Source organism: Porites lutea, chromosome 1 (assembly GCF_958299795.1).
Source record: "Porites lutea chromosome 1, jaPorLute2.1, whole genome shotgun sequence".
Classification (NCBI taxonomy): domain Eukaryota; kingdom Metazoa; phylum Cnidaria; class Anthozoa; order Scleractinia; family Poritidae; genus Porites; species Porites lutea.
In genome coordinates, this window is record NC_133201.1 from 44,761,542 (window position 1) to 44,779,221 (window position 17,680).

Below are 17,680 nucleotides of genomic sequence, written 5' to 3' on the forward strand. Positions count from 1 at the left end.
AATTGGCAATTAACCATGTAACAAGAGTTGCTATTGGAAAGTAATGGTAAAGAAAAACACTTGTACGCCATGGAACGTGCAGAAAGAAGCAAGTTTTCGCAAAAAATGTTAAAAGAAACTACATTAGCAATTGATCATGCCACAAGAGTTGCAATTCGAAAGTCATCCTAAAAAAAGTTTGCATTATTAATTTTGACCCTAATAACGCGCCATACTCCCGCCCTTCCATTCTCAGTATTTCATGAACCCTCCCCCCGTCCCCACTCACAAAAGCTTGTAAGGTTCTTAGAAACACTTATTTCTAGAATGTATAAATGGATATGAAGCACTCACAGCATTGTGGAAGAAGTACATTGTATTTACACACTATCACTTTCTTCTATTCCTTCCTTTCACTTTTTTTATATACATGTAGCCTTGATTATGAACAGACTTAGAGTAAGGCATAAGGAAGAGTTAGTGTTACTATAAACCTAACTGTCAGGATTGCCAGATATTGCAGTATTTTTAGACTAAAGGACTGCTGACATGTACCACTTAGAAGAAAAATAACTTTCACCTCATAGTGGAATTTTTATCCCCCTCCCTACATCTCCTCAGAATTACTATCTTCAGTTACTTTAATCTAAAAAGGAAGTAATGGAGAGTTAAACATAAATGGCATTCTATTCTAACACGTGCACCGTGTTTATTAGTTTATCTGAGACGGAATTAACGGAGAGGTAAATTATCATAAATGGCTTCTATTTGGCTCATGTATGTCCTATATTTAACTGAAATGACAGGGCTAAGTCAAAACAGTCTGTCTTTTGGTTGGAATTTTGTTTTAAAATTACTTGCATGTGCAAGATGATTACAATTCAAACATAAGAAAAATTTTTAAGAATGATTGTTAGCTATAAATGGAGTGACACCACAGCATATGTATGCTTTACCTACCAAAAAGTAAAACTACCTGTATTCAACCACATTTCTTGTGTCAGTTAAGATGTAACACACCCTAAAAGGCTTTTCTGGTATAGTTTTGATATGTTTTAATCTGGTTCCTCTACCTGATCACAGATCCATGCCATCTGCACATACATACAGCTTACGTGACTGTGTATTTTAACTTTAAACCAAGGATAAAATTGAACCACAACATATACATGTCTGTTTTTTTGTTCATTATTATTATGGCAGGGAAACACAGAGGGGAGACTTTGTCTTCTATGCTGACAGACTAGTGAGTGTTACATGTAATTTCATTCTTGACTGACCTGTTATACACTGTACCTGGAGCTCAGCTTCCTGGTTATATACTTGTTAATCTTGTTACATGTATGTGTGTAAGGATGCGTGAAGTAATAATTATAAAAACAACGTATGATTTTTGGGTAGAAGTTTTAAGTTTATGTTAATACTTTGCCCACTTTTTACACTACACACCTGTATACAGTATTTCTGTAGCACATTTGTGTATTCCTTAATAATAATTATTATTAAGGAGAATAATTCATTAATTGGTTTATCTTTCAGATAAGACTAGTAGTTGAAGAAGGCCTGAATCAACTTCCTTATGAAACCTGTACTGTGACGACACCAACCGGTTAGATACAAATACTGTTGTTAGTAGTAAAGCATTCAACAGCAAAATTGTGTGGCGTGATATGGGTGCCATCTTTAGAGCCCTCATTGGCTATGGAAGTGGGGCTGAAAAAAAACATTCATGGTTTTATTAGTTGAGTTGAAAAGAAAATGGTCACCATAAAAATGAGTCAATTGCTATGCAGATGTATTATAGGGCTTGTAGTTATAACACGCCCTCTGATAGGGTGCGAAAAAAAAATCAGATATTATGCGGCATTTTGCATTTTTTCAGGGCTAATTAACATTGTTTTACCAGGTTTCAATGGAGAAAAGTCACTTTAATGTTGTTTAACAGGTAATTTGAATGTAAAAGAATAATAAAACATCTATTTTAAAACAAAATAGTTAAATTTGTCCAATATCCTGACCCACAAAAATTGTGGAATAATTGGTAATTAAATTGTTTCTCTAGCCTTTAAGAAATACAGTGTATCTCCATTTGGGGGAAACTGTTTCCCAAGCAGGCAAACTCCATGTCCACAAGACTTATAGTATTGATTATTACGTCTACGAGTTTTAAGAAACTAAGGGTTGAGACGGTGGGAGTCTGCTGAAGACTTTACACAACCATTCATTTATTTTTTTTCTTCTTTTCACAGGAGCTTTGTACGAAGGATTAGCTTTTCAACGAGGAAACTGTGGTGTAAGCATTATGAGAAGTGGTAAGCATTTCTTAATGCTTTTACAGTTTATTAACATGTGGACCTGTATTTTAAACAGTTGTTAATTAGCTCCATTTATGACGTAAAATTAATATTTTCATTCCATTTAATTCCATTGAAGTTTTATGTGCATCCTCTTCTGAAAAGTCAATGGAGATTTTATAGGGTTGGGGACAGGGGCCAAATAATTTTGTCAGAGGACTGTGAGCATAGCTTTGTACAAATAATTATGATGTATCATACACTGTAATGCAGTTCATGTAACGTGTCTTTATTATGCTTCAGGTGAAGCTATGGAAAAAGGATTGCGGGATTGCTGTCGTTCGATAAGAATAGGAAAGATTCTTATAAAAGTCAATGAGGAGAGTAAGATGCCTACGGTAAATAATGAGTATTGGTTAGAATGGTTTTAAACTCCATTTTCCATGTTACAGCTTCAGTGGTATATATGACAAATTCATATTTATTGTTAGCCTGAGAAAACAGCCAACATTTGGTGACACTACCACTGGTTTCCCTGCCAAATCACGTCTGAGAAACAAGCGCAGAAATTCCATACTGATGACACGTCATTACCCAGATCTGGGTAGTGCCTCTGATTGGTTGTGCTGGGTGGGAGATTCGATTCAACCAATCAGAAGCACTAATCAGCGTGCAAAAAAAGTCGTGTCCAATAGCCCGGGGCTAGTGGATTTTGCTGTCGGCTAGTGATTTTTGTTCTTAACTTGCCCGATGGGCAAGAGCTGTTTTTGGGGGAAATTCAAATTACAGAAGGATTGTAATCCATCCTGCTAATCAAAAAGGGTTTTCAGGCTAGTTGAAATGACTTGTGGGCTAGTACATGCTAGCTACAGCTACCCAGATCTGGGTAGTGACTCATCATCAGTATGGAATTTCTGCACTCGTTTCTCAGACATCGTTTGACAGGGAAACCAGTGGTGGCGTTGCCAAATGTCAGCTGTTTTCTCAGGCTAATTAATTGTGAAAAAATTAATAATTTAGTATTAACACTTGTGATCAGTAATTATTAATTCTTCATTTTTTCCATACAACCATATTATTTCTCATTGCACCATGAGATCTTTATATTCAAGTTTTCTTGATCTGCCTTATTTGCTTATACTAAAATTAATTATTATGATATTTTTTTGCAAGGTTTACTATGCAAAGTTTCCTCCTGGTATGGAACAGAGAAGAGTTCTCCTCATGTACCCTTTACTAAGTAAGCTGTAGTTGAATTTGCACTATATTAATTTTTTTTATTAGCATACATTTTCATGAACTGTACCAAGGGTCCCCAATAGTTTTTTTTGGGATCCAGGATTTGGCCTTTTTAGAGCCGAGGATTCAGGATTTTAAAAAAAATATGGGAGTGGAATTCAGAGTGGGATCTGCACCAAACCTGTAGTTCCAGAATTTTCATTACTGGTGATACAGACATCTGTCAGGAAGAGATCTGCATTATGTGCAGAATTAATAGCTTTGGTTTTAGCACTGCAAATTATTATTGTCTCTCCTAGAAAGATATGATCTAATTTCATATTTGGTCTGCAGCAGATTCTGGGGCTACAGTGATAACAGCCATAAAGGTTCTACTTGAGCATGGAGTAAAGGAAAATAATATACTCCTTTTAAATGTTTTTTCAACTCCCAAAGGTAAGTAATGAGAACATTATCAAATGACCACACAAGAATAAAAATCAGACTCTCAATGATACCTTGCAACTCATTCAATCAGCAGGTTTTTACAAGTTTCTTGTGCTTGTTTGTCAGCCCCTTGATGATTCTTATCATTATTATTTTGCAGTGAAAAAATTAAACAAGACAAAAAGTTAATCTGAGTTGTTTTTCCTGGGTTAAGAAATACATAGATGTAATTAAGTGAAAGAAAATGTAATTAATTTTAGACACTTTGTAAGTAACTTAGTGGATGTACATTCACCTGCCTCATTGCACATTCATACTGTGTGGCACAAAATTCTTGCGGGAGTTTATTTTTACTGATTGGCGACTTTTTGTGTTTTGCAGAAACTGATTTTTGCGATTACAATAGATTAGTTTTTCTTGCTGGGAGTTAATTTTTGTGATTTTCAGAAAGTACCCAGTTCCCAGCATTGATAACAGTTTCGTTTTTATTGAGTACATGCATTAGAAATACATAATTATTTTCAAGCAATAAACCAGTATAATTTCGTCGTTTCTGAATGAAAGAGACAAGTTGTGATTGAACAGGCACGATTTCTTAGCACTGTATATTTGTGTAGCAAATTGAAATTAGTGAATATTTACTCTGGAGTAAATTTTTGCGGGAAAAATTTGTGTGGTAATTTTTATTTGCGAATTTATATTAATTATTTTTATTAATTTAAATTCATTTATTATCATTACTTTCTTGACAAGGTGTTGAGCTGTTGCTGAAGAATTTTCCTTCTGTCACCATATTAACATCAGAGGTTCACTCAGATTGCCCTTCATCTTTTGGACAGAGATATTTTGGAACAGATTAACTTTCAAGAAAACATATTCTTGTCCTAATGAATAAAATAATAATTATTTTATTATTGTTAGTTAAAGCAGGTTTTGGGAGATATGCATAACCATCCATGAAATGCCTTATCCATAATGCCTGAAGCATATTGAAATCAATGGTCTTTTTTGTCGTCCACTGTGGACACTTCATGCCAAGGTCTTTGAATGTTTTAAATAATTGAAATTGAAAATTCCGATTCCACTTTGATCTCTTTTGATTACCGGTAGGTGCTTGTGGACACTAAGGTTAATATCATTGTATTTAAGCCAGATTCATTCTGTTTCACTTAAAATTACAATTAATGTGCAAAATGGAAAAAGGGCATACTATTCCTTATTCACCTATAAGATAGCCTGTGTTGTAGCCGGACTCTCACTTGAAACCTAGATAGAGAACTCGATGGTAAATATCAGAGATTTAGACTGCCTGAAAGGGTACCTTTTTAGAATTCAGGTGTGGGGATTTTACTTGTCGAGTTTTATAAAATACTTTTTGTTAATTAAGGCCTACATATTTTAAGTTGACTGCAAATAATTATAACAACAAGTTAGGGTAGAAATAAACAACTGTAAACCACTAATTTCAATGATGTCACAAGTTTAGACTCCTGACCAAAAAATTCCTGGATTCACCCCTCTAGTGTTAACCAGAGTGTTAACAGGGAAATCAGTCATTTCAATACAAGTTGTTTTGATACGAACTCAAACAGTGATTGCACACAAATTTAGTTCACCCCAATTATAGTTTGTGTGAACAAGGAAAACATTTTGGGTGAATATTCTTTGTTCTTTACGCCAAAGACGTGAAAACTATAAATTTACACCTCGACTGTATAAACTTGTATCGAAACGACTTTGTATCAAAAGGACTGGTAAACTGTTTACAAAATGTTTTTTAACATGCCAGTGTAATTAAGACATTAAGCATGTTCATAAGACATTAAAGGAAGATGGCAAATGTGCCGAACTAGTAGTATAAAACTGCTGTTTAACCACATTCTTACAAGTTAGGCCTACTACAAAAAGACCATATAAGTTAATAACTACAGTCAGTTTGAAGTTACAAAGTATAAACAGGTGAAGACCTGCCATTTTATTAATTGACTGAATGGAGATACAAAAATTGACCAATAGCCTTAAAGTTATTAAGCTTATATCTCTAGAAACAACAATCTTTCCTTATACATGGTGTCTTATAAGGATTCAGTAAAATATTTTGAAAATGAAAAAAACAAATAAACAAAGCTATCTTAATGGCCAGGCAGATGGCTCTTCTTAAGACTGCCTTGAGAAAAACTCTGTTTTAAAAACTCTCCCCTCACTTAGAAAACCAACAATTCTCCTTTTAAATAGCCTCCCACACAGACATTCTTTTGGCGTGTCATGCAAGTGCAATGTCTGCGTGGCTGAGATGGGTGTCCACTTAGGGAGCTCAACTGTGATTAAATTGGTCCTGTGTGGTTTTATCCACTCAATACAGGAAAACTTGTAAATTTTGTTGTAATGACAACTTGTACTGTATGGTAAGCACATTAATTTTGCATGTGTTGCAACTTAGCAAAAAATTTAAATTGCAATTTTTGTCTATCTTTAAGACTGAGCTGTTTGAATAATTATAGAAAACTATTTTGTAAATACTTTATAAAATAATCAATTTGCTATTTGGTATTCGTACGAAAGTATTTTCATAATCTTCGCACCCTGTTACACGTTAATTTTCGTGCCACATCGCTTTAAATGCTGTAATTTGCATGATCAAAAACATTTTTCGTTTTCTCCGAAAACATCGGATTTTATCATTCATTTTTACCGTTTTATGTCTTAATTTGCTACATATAAAAAAAACTATTGCATATAACTTTTGTTTACAAAATATTGTTAACTAACTTAGCTGCCTTTGTTTTTGTTTTAAGTAATTTTTCAATTTTTCCAGCAGTATTATATGGTATTAAAATAGTAACTAGATGTACATTCCATGATGCGTAAAAAAAGAATATCCTGTTACTCAGTCCAATAATTTATGCAGTTTTTGGAGCCCCCATTTAACTAAGTACAAACTGGAGTTACAATGGACTGGAAACATAGTCCAGTAACAGCAGGTCATGATAAACAGCGTTTTATAATCATTACAGTTTCAGTTACATGTTCTACTCCACTATATCAATCTGAAGCTCAAAACTGCTAAGAATAATTTTTTTATTATAAATGTACTAAAAGAAAAGTCCATTTTTTTGATACTTTAAAGCTGGATGATCGATTGACTTTAAAAGTCACCTATAGTGTCTTAACTTAAGTTTGTGCAGCTGTATGTAACTTGCGTCATTATAAGTTCAAGAGATATAATCCACTGATCCTGTTACTTCAGCTTTAAAAACTCTTTCAAATTCTCCATTTCAATAGCATTTTCAAAGTCTTCATAACCCTAGGTGAAAAATATATATATATAATAAGCACTTTTCTAACAAGAACTCACAAAAATTTTCAATTAACTGAAATATTTCATTAATATAATATCCAATAATAATATTATTATTAGATAAACTATAATTTAAGGTGCTGCCCAGTTCTACAAATTCTGACCCCATTTTAGACCAAAACCCATATCAATTTTCAGACTGGTTTTTGAAAGTTATACATGGTTTATTAACCCATTACCTTGTCCAAGAAAAGTCAGCATATTCTTAATTGATAAGCATATTTTTTTAATAATTAAAAAAAATATGCTTATCAGTAAAGATAGTATTTTACATGAAATGTTGGAGCTAAACAAACACTAAATTTAAACATTTTAACATTGAATTGAAAACCATACCTGATTAATCAAACCACAATGGGTGAAATGTCCACCCATTTTAAGATCAATATAGCACAAAAAACAAAACACTTCACAAACTACCTTTTAGGGGTTAATTTTGTGTACCAAAAAAAAAGATTTTGGGGGGCTGGGATTCATCAGACCAACCAGCATTGGGAAAATACTCAAGGGATAACCCAACCCCATGTGGGAGTGGGGAAATCCATAATGTGTTGATTTCCCCAGTGATGTCAAATTGGCATTCTATGCGGCTCAAATGATGTAAATTCCTTACCCCACAGTACTCATCGCCATTTGCAATCTGAGGAGCAAGGATGACTTCTTCCTCCTCCTCCTCATCCTCCTCTTCATCATCAGGATCCTTTATTTTTGGCTTTCCTTTTGTGACCAGTTCCCTCATCCTGTCCAGTGCAGATGGATCAGATGCTACATCAACTGTCTCAAAAGGTATGTTCTGTGCCTGCAACATGCTGCTAATGTGTTGCTGTCTTTTTTTAATCTGGCAAAGAAAAGCAACAAAATAATGACAGTTGTATCCCTTGGGATACTGGCTTGTAGGATAGGCTATGATACAAGCATGTGTTACTGCAGGCATTTGTAGGGGCGCTTGTATTTTGTCCCTCCCCACAAATGCCTGCTCGACCGAGAACAACATTCCTTTCCCAAGCTTAACCAAGCCAATCACATTGTACCTTCCAAATTCTGGATGGTTTACCTTGACTACAGGGTAACCTGATAAATACTCGATCTGCTTGAAAACAACACTGGGAAAGCTTTATGACCTCTAATAAATGTTAGACTCAGGGCGGCAAAAGTAAGATTTAGTCAGATTTTAGAATACTCCATGCTCTGCATAACCTTAGCGAAGGAAAGAAAACAATTAGGAAAAAGGTATATTTATTTACACTATATATATACCACGAGCTTATGAGTCTTGTTTAGCCTGTCAACACTTTATTTCAAAACTGTTGATTGGTCACACCACGCAAATAAAACAATGGGAAAGGAATTTTGTTCTCAGTTGAGCACGGGTTTGTGGGGAGGAACGAAATACGAGCTCCCCTAAAAACGCTTGCATGGGAGGCTAGTGATGCTGTAGGTGAAGGGAGGTGTTCAGCAGTTCAGTCAGAAAAGGTTAAAATTAAATTATCTACCAGATTTTATTGAGGACCCTGTACCCCCAAATCCTGCTCTGGACTTGTTTTCCATGCAATGAAATTGTGGAAAATATTTCATTCTGAAATAAATATGTCGTCAGTAATTATTCCATTTATTAGAATATAAATGGCCATTCAAAAGACTAAGGCATGGACTTTTCAATTTTCTTCCAGTTAGTTTTTTCAAATCTGATTGAAGCATAAATTGCAGAGAAAGAGAACCTTCTTATTTTGGGAAACTGACTGGAAAAGCGAACTTCTTTGTTTTCTCAATTTCCTTGACAAGTCAAGTTTTAGATTCAAAACAGCTTTAGCATTTTAAAGAAACTATGCTCTGGCGAGAAATGAGTCAACTTTATATGTTCAAAAATAAAATGATAACCTTTAATCTTTGGAAATACTTTTCTGGACCCTAGCGCTGAGCCAGAGATACAAGATAAGCTATCTATGTCATAAGATCGGTTCAAATGATATAATTTCAGATAAATTCATTGATCTCCGAAGAGAGCACAAGGGTAACTGTGACTGATATGTAAAGTTAGGATCACAAACTCCGATTGAAAGACCTAAATGAGTGCCTTTCGCGAAGTAAAATCTGTAAGGTAACTGTTATTAGACAGATTTAAAAGCTCAATCATAAGTGATACAGTATAAGAAGCCGGTGAAATACCGCTATAAACTTTATTGCGGTCCAATATCTCACGACTCCTATGGAAGATCACTTACACCCCGGGTTACACTCGACTGTTTAAAAATTAACACATTATTCAAGTCGACACCAAGAGAAATTTGTAAGAAATCATTAAACTTAGCAAAAAATACCTCCTTGCTCCCTGAAATACCGGAGATAAACAGCGTAACTTTTCCACTCATGATTGCAATACACCAACGGATGAAACACTGAATGATGTCCAATCTTCGGCATGTAATCGAATCCAAGATAATAATGACAACACCCCCAACATTTCTAACCAGGCGTTCCTTCCCTTTATTTGGCGTGGAATCTGGTAACTAGAGGTTTTCGTTCCTGAGCAGGCGCCTAGTTGGTGTACGAGGCTGAGGAAAAGGTTATAAATGTAAATCTCGTTTTTCTTCGTCTATTAAAAAGGCAAGAAAATATCCATCGTAGTCGAAAGATTAACAAATCTGGGACCTGTCGAGGAGGAAGCTCTTGCGTGACGTAAAAGTGCCAAAAGGTGAAGAAGCAATCGTGCGGTGTTGAGTGACACTTGCTTTTGCATTGCATTGCTGGAAATAAGCCTTTATTTTATCTTCAAAGTATAGAGTTGATAAAATTCTCTGAAGCCCTGTACCATGTCTCGTATAACATATTACTATTCATCTGTTTCCAGCAATTTGGAGGTAAGTCTTATATTTTACTTTCATTCGCTATGTTTATTTAGTTGTACGAAGGAAGGCACGCATGAGTGGGGGTGTGTTTTTGTCTGGTGATTTGAAATATTTATTAGCGTATTTTATAGACGATTCCGTACAATTTAGTTGCTTGCTAAACTAGAGAAACGCTGGATTGGTCCTTGTTATTCAGATCTCAAGTCAACTTGCAGAAAAAACGAATTTCTTGTACATGTTTAGTAGCAGTGGTAGCAGGAAATTAGCAAATACATGGATTCTCTTGGATAAAGCTTAATTTATGCGAAATGCGAAATTGCAGTCTGCATTTGCAATAGAATAGTATTATCCTTGATGAGACATAGTAATGTGTTGTTGATTGGTCTTCTGATAAGAAGTAACCTCTGCAACGGTGAATAGCTATACATGCAGACTGAGAGTAATGAGGCGTTTAATATATGGGCTAGGGAATCTCAATTGCTGGGCGGAAAACAATATTTTTTCATAACAATGCAAATAACTTTTGTTTACAAGTTTATCTATTCGTATTCATTTTTTTTTCCGATTTATATGCTAATATGCAAGTACTTGGATATACTCCAAACAAGATAGAAATCACGAAGAGTGTCCACAAAGGCTTAAAGGGACAGGTCCACAGTTCAGCGCATCCTCATTAATTAAATTACTTTTTTTCCAATTTATCATTTATTCTGTCGGTTAATAATCCTACTCACATATATCTCAGCGATCTCAGAGTGTATTTCAAAGTAGAAGTGTATTTCAAAGTAACGTGAAGTGAGATGGAGGAGTACTAATATCGCAGAAAAATCAGTAGATTATGCCAACACTACCAACGTTGAATTTATTGTTGACCCGAAGGTCTTATAACACGGTTAATTAATTTACAGTTATTTGCACCTACAAGTAAGTTGGTCAAGTGACTGCCAGAGGAGTGTGCAGATTGGTTCTTTGACGACATTATGACATTGATCATATTGCTTTCATAGACGATACAGCATGTCCCAGCAGGAAAATAGCATTTTGATCAACAAGCATGCACTGAACCGTGAACCTGTCCCTTTAAGCATAATTTGTACCTATATGTTTAGCTTGAGAGGCAATGATCCTTTTCGCGAGGCGGCAGTCCAAAAATATGGAATCCTGAAACGGAATACGGAATAATCACATACGGTATCAATGATAGAAAAATAAAGAAGTTCACATTCCATAATTTAAGTGCAATCCAAACATAATTTGTTTTAGTTTGTCTTTAAATTCTATATTCTTATTAATATGTTTCCTTTAGGGAAATATTACCTTATAGGTGTGCCATAGTGTGATTTATTCCACTGTAGGGCCAATAAAAGTTTTTTTACTAGTTATTTTTATTGACCAGTTTACGGGTAAAACAGTAATACAGTTAAACATTGCCTTTTTAGCATGTGTTCAGAGCACATGCCAAGAGTAGTAGTAGTTGGCTTCAGACCTCACTGTGATTGTCCCCAAACAGTACTTAACACATGACCGACCCATGACATGGCCACACTTTCCAGCATTTCTGCAATAAGTTCAATTTTTTTGCCAAACTGAATGCTGATGGAATCATGGTGTCATTGAGTTGCCATTGATGTCCGTATACATTGAAGAGGCTTATTTTACATGATGCATTATTTGAAAGTCTGTTTCCATATGACTTACCCCTTTCTAAATGGCTGAGACATCACCAACAATTATTGTTGGTGATGTCTCAGCCATGGATTTTTCTCTCGCTTTGCTATCCCATGAGAATGGGATGGAAATTCTTTTCAGCAGAATCGACTCCTCTAGTCATACAGCAGTCTCCTGTGACCTGGGAAGTTATTGTCTTTGTCTTCACACTGTACTTTATCTGCTTATTTATTTTCTTGTTCGTATTTTTTTTATTATTAGTAGTAGTAGTATTATATTTCCAAATCAGTCACTTGGAACCTTTTTTCACAGATACCGTATTCCGATTCAGTTTCCATGATTCCGTTTCTGGATTTCATATTGCGGGTTTGGTATTTTGTTCTCAAAACTGTTGTGAAATTTTATTTTTTGTGGCTGCAGAAGGCATGCTCATATAGTTTTTATGGTCCATGCCTGATATAAAACCATACATAGATTGGGAAAAAATTATAAGTGGATTGATTAAAAAGCTATTGTGATTGAATTGAATAAATATTTTTGTGATTGGATTGAATGAGTATTTTTTTAAGAGTCATGACTAAATTGAACTAATAAACTGTACATATAGAATTAAATTAAATGCGTTTTGGATTTTTATAACATAATTATTTGCAAGATTAAATTAAATGGTTGCAGCAAATGGCATGCCACAGTTAGGCCTTTTTAATTGGCCTTGAAGGCTAACACCCTCCTTCAAGCCCTAGGATTTCAAATGCCATGGAAAATAATTTTTTAGTTCCGTGCCCAGAGATCATGGGATAAACCATCTGTAACAATTTTTTGGTTCTGTAAAAATTCTTGGGAACCCACCCCCTAAAGGTTTCAATTTTTCGTCGTCATACTTTTTTCTTGGGTATTATAGGCGTTAAGCAGTAACATGCAATGCACTTTGGGAAAAAATCAAGATGGCGGACAAGAGAAAACTATGTATTAGCTGAGTCATATTAAAAGAAAGAATTGCACTAGTAGTGTAGAATCTCTGTGGAAAAATAGGGAATTTTTGTTCTGAATTTCTGTTGATCTCTAAGGCTGAAAATGTCACTGGGAAACTATATTTCAGTTCCGTTAGTTTAATTTGAGACAGCAGTAGAGATACGATACTGGAAATGATTGTTACCGTGAAATCCTAGGGCTTGCCCCTCAGTCTCCATAATTCTTCAGATCATACTGAGCCCCATCCAATGATTGCTGAATATTTCTTACTACAAAAAAACTTCTGCAGTGAATGGGAATAGTAGTTAGAAGTAGTTTCAGATGTATTGCACATGTAGTATTTGTCTCAGCTTTTTTATGTAGTATCCTCTGCATTTCAAATTTTCCTTCTCAGCTGAAAAAACATCAACAGAAAATAGAGATGATCCTAGACAGCAAAAAAATTGACTATGATAAAGAAGATATTGCTGGCAATGAAACCGCCAAAGCCAAAATGAGAGAGATAATGGGTGATCCAAAAGGCCTTCCACCTCAGCTGACAAAAGGAGATGTGCATCTGGGGGTGAGTATCATTAGATTTTAACAATTGAATTAACCAGTTGAGCCACTCTACAGTTCCCTCCTTTGCAGGGCTTGAAAAAAGTCCCAATTCCTATTTATATTCACGACTAAGAGATGGGAATGGGTGTGCAGCTCGAACTATGAAGCCTGAATGTTTAATGCCGTCCAAATATCATACAAAGTTCAACATCATAACTAATGAATGATATACAAATATTCCTAAATAAAGTCACTCAGGCTAAACTAATCACGTGCACCGCCTGATACGAAAAACCCAAAAACCCAATGGGAAAAAATTGGGAACGTATTCCCCAACCGATGCGGTCACACAACCTCTGGGGGTTAAAGGTAAAAAATCAATCGATAGATGAATAAAGTAAAGATATACAAAATAAAAGTTGATAGTTCGAGAGCTGAGATGAATACATTACAACTGTCAAAACCTTATATACCTAATAACAATTGAGTCAATTAACGCCATAGCGGCTCACGTGCGTTCATACCAATAGGAAAGTATTTTAATACATTCTCTGTCACTGCCACTACGTTTAGCTCCGCCGAATGTAAATACATTTTTCTTGCTGGGAAAGTGACTTTGAAAGCTTACTTGCCCAATAGGCAACGGTCCAAACAACTCATCCTCCAATGAAATCACTAACTAAGACCAGCAAAAAGTGGCCCTGGACAAGCGAAATGTGAGAGGACAAGCTGGAATTCAAACTCTGTTCGAGCCCAGCTTTGGAACAAACATTAAGTGACCCTTTGCCGGGCTGTCATTAAGAGCCGGGGGAAGGGGGGGGAGGGGCAGGGATTTTCTCCAGCTACCTTCATTGGAAAATAGAAGAGAAATAGAACCAAAAGAAATCCCCAGCTGTTTGATTCCCCGTCTACTTTTTGTATTTACCCGGCAACTAGACATCCTAGTAACAACCCTGATTTGTTAGAGAGAGCCGTGAAATCATCTGTTTGGGGGAAAGAGAGATTAGAACATTTCTACTAAAAAAAGACTTGCTAAGACCAACAAAATCAAATGAAAAAAATAGAAGTGAAAAGTCTCAAACAAAAAATGTAAACAAAGCAAAGGCCCTTCTCACTTCTTTTTTTTCCGCTCTCTGACTTCGTGCCACAACACTTCACTATATGAACGCCTGGAGCCCATTTCTCGAAAGACCCGGAAATTTTTCGAGCTTTTTCGGGCCAGAAGGAAAATTTTAAAACCAAAACCTGTTGAATATTACCACAGTTCCTAGCCTACAAACCAGTCCAAATTGCTTTGATAACTGATAGTTTCATTGTATTATTTTCAAAATTACTGAAACTTTGACCTTGAATGCAAACACAAAACAGCTTTCGGGGCACGAAAAGTTACCGGGACTTTCGAGAAACACGCTCTTGGGCCCGTTTCTCGAAAGTCTTCATATTTAACGGGCCCAGAAAGCTGTTGTCGTTTACCTTCAAGATCGAAGTTTCAACAGTTTTTTAGCTTCGAAGGACGCTTTTTTTCTTGATAGATTTTGATTCAAATATTTAATTTAGGGCCGGAAAAGTTACCGGGACTTTCAAGAAACGGACCCTCGGAAAAGGAAACCGGTTGTTTCGATACAAGTCGTTTCAATATGAACTCAAGCAGTGAAATTGCAAAAACATATCGATTACTTCAAGTAAAGGTTCCAATTGAACAAGAAAAACATTTTGGGTGAATATTCTTCGTACTTTAAGCCAAGTACCTAAAACTATTTACACCTCGAAGGAATTTGAAACTTGTACGGAAACGACCGTTAACCCTGGAACAAGCATAAATACAACTATATGTCTTTTAACTTGGTGAATCATATCATTTGTTGCTTTTTTTCTGTTTTCAGGGCTTTGCTGAGTTTGAACAAGCTGTTGAAAGTGAGGAGCTCGAAGTGTTCCTGAAACTGAAATAATTAAACAGCCATGTAATTTCTGAATATAATAGTCTTTATTTGAAAGCTCATGTATGTCGCCAGATTAAGTTAATTCTATAACTAGTAATACCGAGGGAACTTTCAAGGCAATAAAACTAATTTGTAAATTATTTATTTTGTTGTTGTCTAAACCCTAAATCTACAGGCTCAAGAAGAATATAAATTCTCCCCTCTCGTTTGGAATACACCAGCTTCCAGTTATGAAGAGGGTTTACGTTCATCTCGCCACCACATAATAACTCTGCAATTATTGACACTGTTTACTCACCCGGGATTGTTAGTTCTTCCTCAAGCCCAAATATAAGTTTGTCGATTTTAATTGACACCTTACGTCGAACTTCTCATCTTTAGTTTTATTTTTTGTGATTAATTGCGACTTTTTAATACCTTAATATGGCTTATTTTCATCGCTTGAGAGGTGCGATTTGTTTAAAATCCAACAGCCTTTCTTTTGAAAATTGGTTAATATTGTCACTTGAACCTTTACCTCCTTAAATTTCATTGTAAATTTAAATTGAAAAAATTCTTTTTAGAGATTTGTTCTTTCGATAGGTATTAGGATATACATTTCTTGGTGCCGAGGCAGACTCGTACCCAGTCACTATTTATGTGTTTTGGGGGGTAGACAAGATTGGGGGTTAGGTTGAGGCGCGCGGGGTCTCATGGGAAGGTACGAAGGAAAAATAACTATCTTCTCTCACCCCAAAAAACACATAAATAGCGACTGGGTACGAGTCTGGAGGCGAGGTGACCGGACACCATGGAGAGTTTGTGAGAATATCAGGGGCATTCATTTTGGGAGGTTGTTCCTTTAGGCCTCGACCGTCCACACGAATCCGAATATTTTTGTAACCGCATATTCTTTTTTACACGAATCGGCCTTCAGTCCGCACGAATCCAGTGAATCCACTCACCGAAACCGCATCTTTTTGATACCGCTCTGCTCGTAATTTTTTGGATCCAACTGATTTGCGAATTTTTGTAGACGGTTGAAACCCGGATATTATTTTTCGTAATCAGTTTCAGCCGATTCGTGTTGTCGGGGCCTTATCTGATTGATTTCAGTCACTTGACATTATAATCTTGTGTCCGCACTCAGACGATAAAAACACGATGCTATTCGAAACGAGATCCATCCTCTTAGTGTGGACACGCATAAGAAAAAGCTGAAAAAAGGCTGCCTCCATAGCTACTCACGTATCGGCTGGGTTTATGCTTAAGTCACCCAAGCAATGCTCGATTTATGTCGTCTGAAGCTGCTAACCTATGCAGTCACTGTCTTTACAAATTTTTAAGGCGCTTTCTATGATTCGTGACTGCGTATCTATCCGGTATTTGGGCGAAAACTTCGGGTGAGATGACTTTTGGGTGACTTGACCAGTTACCATCGGCAGATATGTGTTTTCTATGGCAATAGATGCTTTTCTTTGGCAGAATCTAAATCCGGGTAATGGAATCTAACAAAACTATAACAACAGCGTTTCTGGTTCCTTTACGTGAATCCTGAAACGGATTCGGAATCCTCAGTAACTACACTCAACTTAAACTCATTGCATTCGGTCTGAATTGCTTTTCTCGCTCTCCCAATTTTGTTAAAATTTGTCTGCTCCTAACCCTACGAGGCGTTAAAGATATAAAGAAGACTTCTGCGGTTGTTCGTTTCTCGAGTTCCACACGCGTCTTACGCTTGAAAACACTGCAGATAAAATAACGTATTTTGTGCAGGATACTCCAACTGACTGCTAAAAAAGGTAAGCGTAATAAAGGGGTGGTGAGTGATAATATGTCCTGGAAAGGTGGTAATATGAACGGGGTGGTCGAAGTTACGGGTAGCCTTTTCCAGGCCGCGTTTGGATAGTGGGGATGGCGCAAAGTGTACCGTTTGTTTCATTTTATTTAGTTGTCAAATTCGACGCTGAATTGCCTACGATGTACCGGGAAAGGATTTTAAGTTTACAGAGTGAAACCGTCAGGGGCGTAGCCAGGATTTTTTCAGAGGTACCCGCAATTCTCCAAATCGCTTTAATAATAATCCGTAATAATGTAGAACATGCATTTGAGTGATTTTTTACACGCAGGAGTATCGCCTATGTATACCCAGAATCTGATTTAACTCGGGCCCAGTAGCAGATCAACGTATTTTTTCTTAATTTGATGGGTGTTCAAACATTACCTGTACACTGTTTAAAATCTTTTACTAGTAATAGTTTGTACCCTCCCTCATCGCCCACGCTACGCATTAGCACGAGTGGTCAAGAATGATTCGCATGTTGTCGAAAGCACAATCTCATCCAAAGAACACCTATTTTTTAAACGAAAGCCATGGGGACGAGGTCTGCTTAGATTTCTGGTCGACTGCTTTACCAGCACAGGCAAAAATTGATCCAA

The 17,680-nt window shown here is 36.1% G+C and overlaps 3 protein-coding genes across 5 annotated transcripts in view; 2 read left to right on the forward strand and 1 right to left on the reverse strand.

Moving 5' to 3' along the window:
• LOC140952320 (uracil phosphoribosyltransferase homolog) overlaps positions 1 to 5,933 on the forward strand; it is a 9,432-nt gene extending 3,499 nt beyond the window's left edge. The window contains exons 2-8 of one of the 2 annotated variants that reach the window (XM_073401742.1): positions 1,183 to 1,225; positions 1,519 to 1,588; positions 2,229 to 2,291; positions 2,577 to 2,671; positions 3,447 to 3,513; positions 3,846 to 3,947; positions 4,692 to 5,933. In XM_073401742.1, coding sequence (XP_073257843.1) covers positions 1,183 to 1,225; positions 1,519 to 1,588; positions 2,229 to 2,291; positions 2,577 to 2,671; positions 3,447 to 3,513; positions 3,846 to 3,947; positions 4,692 to 4,798 — 547 coding nt within the window. In that variant the 3' untranslated portion in view covers positions 4,799 to 5,933. The remainder of the gene's footprint in view (positions 1 to 1,182; positions 1,226 to 1,518; positions 1,589 to 2,228; positions 2,292 to 2,576; positions 2,672 to 3,446; positions 3,514 to 3,845; positions 3,948 to 4,691) is intronic. The other variant, XM_073401748.1, reaches the window with a different exon arrangement.
• A 1,066-nt stretch (positions 5,934 to 6,999) lies between these two features.
• Positions 7,000 to 9,709, reverse strand: LOC140952334 (SH3 domain-binding glutamic acid-rich-like protein 3). The gene is made up of 3 exons (XM_073401757.1): positions 9,615 to 9,709; positions 7,910 to 8,134; positions 7,000 to 7,242 (listed from the first exon to the last, which is right to left on the reverse strand). The coding sequence occupies exons 1-3, from the start codon at positions 9,663 to 9,665 to the stop codon at positions 7,177 to 7,179; spliced, it is 342 nt and encodes a 113-aa protein (XP_073257858.1). The 5' UTR covers positions 9,666 to 9,709; the 3' UTR covers positions 7,000 to 7,176.
• Positions 9,710 to 9,819: 110 nt separating this feature from the next.
• LOC140952342 (SH3 domain-binding glutamic acid-rich-like protein 3) lies at positions 9,820 to 15,402 on the forward strand. 2 transcript variants are annotated; one of them, XM_073401773.1, is made up of 4 exons: positions 9,820 to 9,988; positions 10,072 to 10,154; positions 13,177 to 13,344; positions 15,206 to 15,402. In XM_073401773.1, exons 2-4 carry the CDS (start codon positions 10,107 to 10,109, stop codon positions 15,269 to 15,271), a joined length of 282 nt encoding a protein of 93 aa, XP_073257874.1. In that variant the 5' UTR covers positions 9,820 to 9,988; positions 10,072 to 10,106; the 3' UTR covers positions 15,272 to 15,402. The 2 variants fall into 2 exon arrangements, with proteins under 2 accessions (XP_073257874.1, XP_073257867.1); XM_073401766.1 differs by having other exon boundaries at positions 9,820 to 10,154.
• Positions 15,403 to 17,680: the final 2,278 nt, after the last annotated feature.

Bases quoted from the DNA above. Each gene is read 5' to 3' on its own strand.
- LOC140952342 (XM_073401766.1), top strand. From the start codon at position 10,107: ATGTCTCGTATAACATATTACTATTCATCTGTTTCCAGCAATTTGGAG. The intron at 10,155-13,176 runs GTAAGTCTTATA...TTTCCTTCTCAG, and splicing joins CTGTTTCCAGCAATTTGGAG to CTGAAAAAACATCAACAGAA. The intron at 13,345-15,205 runs GTGAGTATCATT...TTCTGTTTTCAG, and splicing joins AAGGAGATGTGCATCTGGGG to GGCTTTGCTGAGTTTGAACA.
- LOC140952334 (XM_073401757.1), bottom strand. From the start codon at position 9,665: ATGAGTGGAAAAGTTACGCTGTTTATCTCCGGTATTTCAGGGAGCAAG. The intron at 8,135-9,614 runs GTATTTTTTGCT...TTTCTTTGCCAG, and splicing joins GTATTTCAGGGAGCAAGGAG to ATTAAAAAAAGACAGCAACA. The intron at 7,243-7,909 runs GTAAGGAATTTA...TTTTTCACCTAG, and splicing joins ATGGCGATGAGTACTGTGGG to GGTTATGAAGACTTTGAAAA.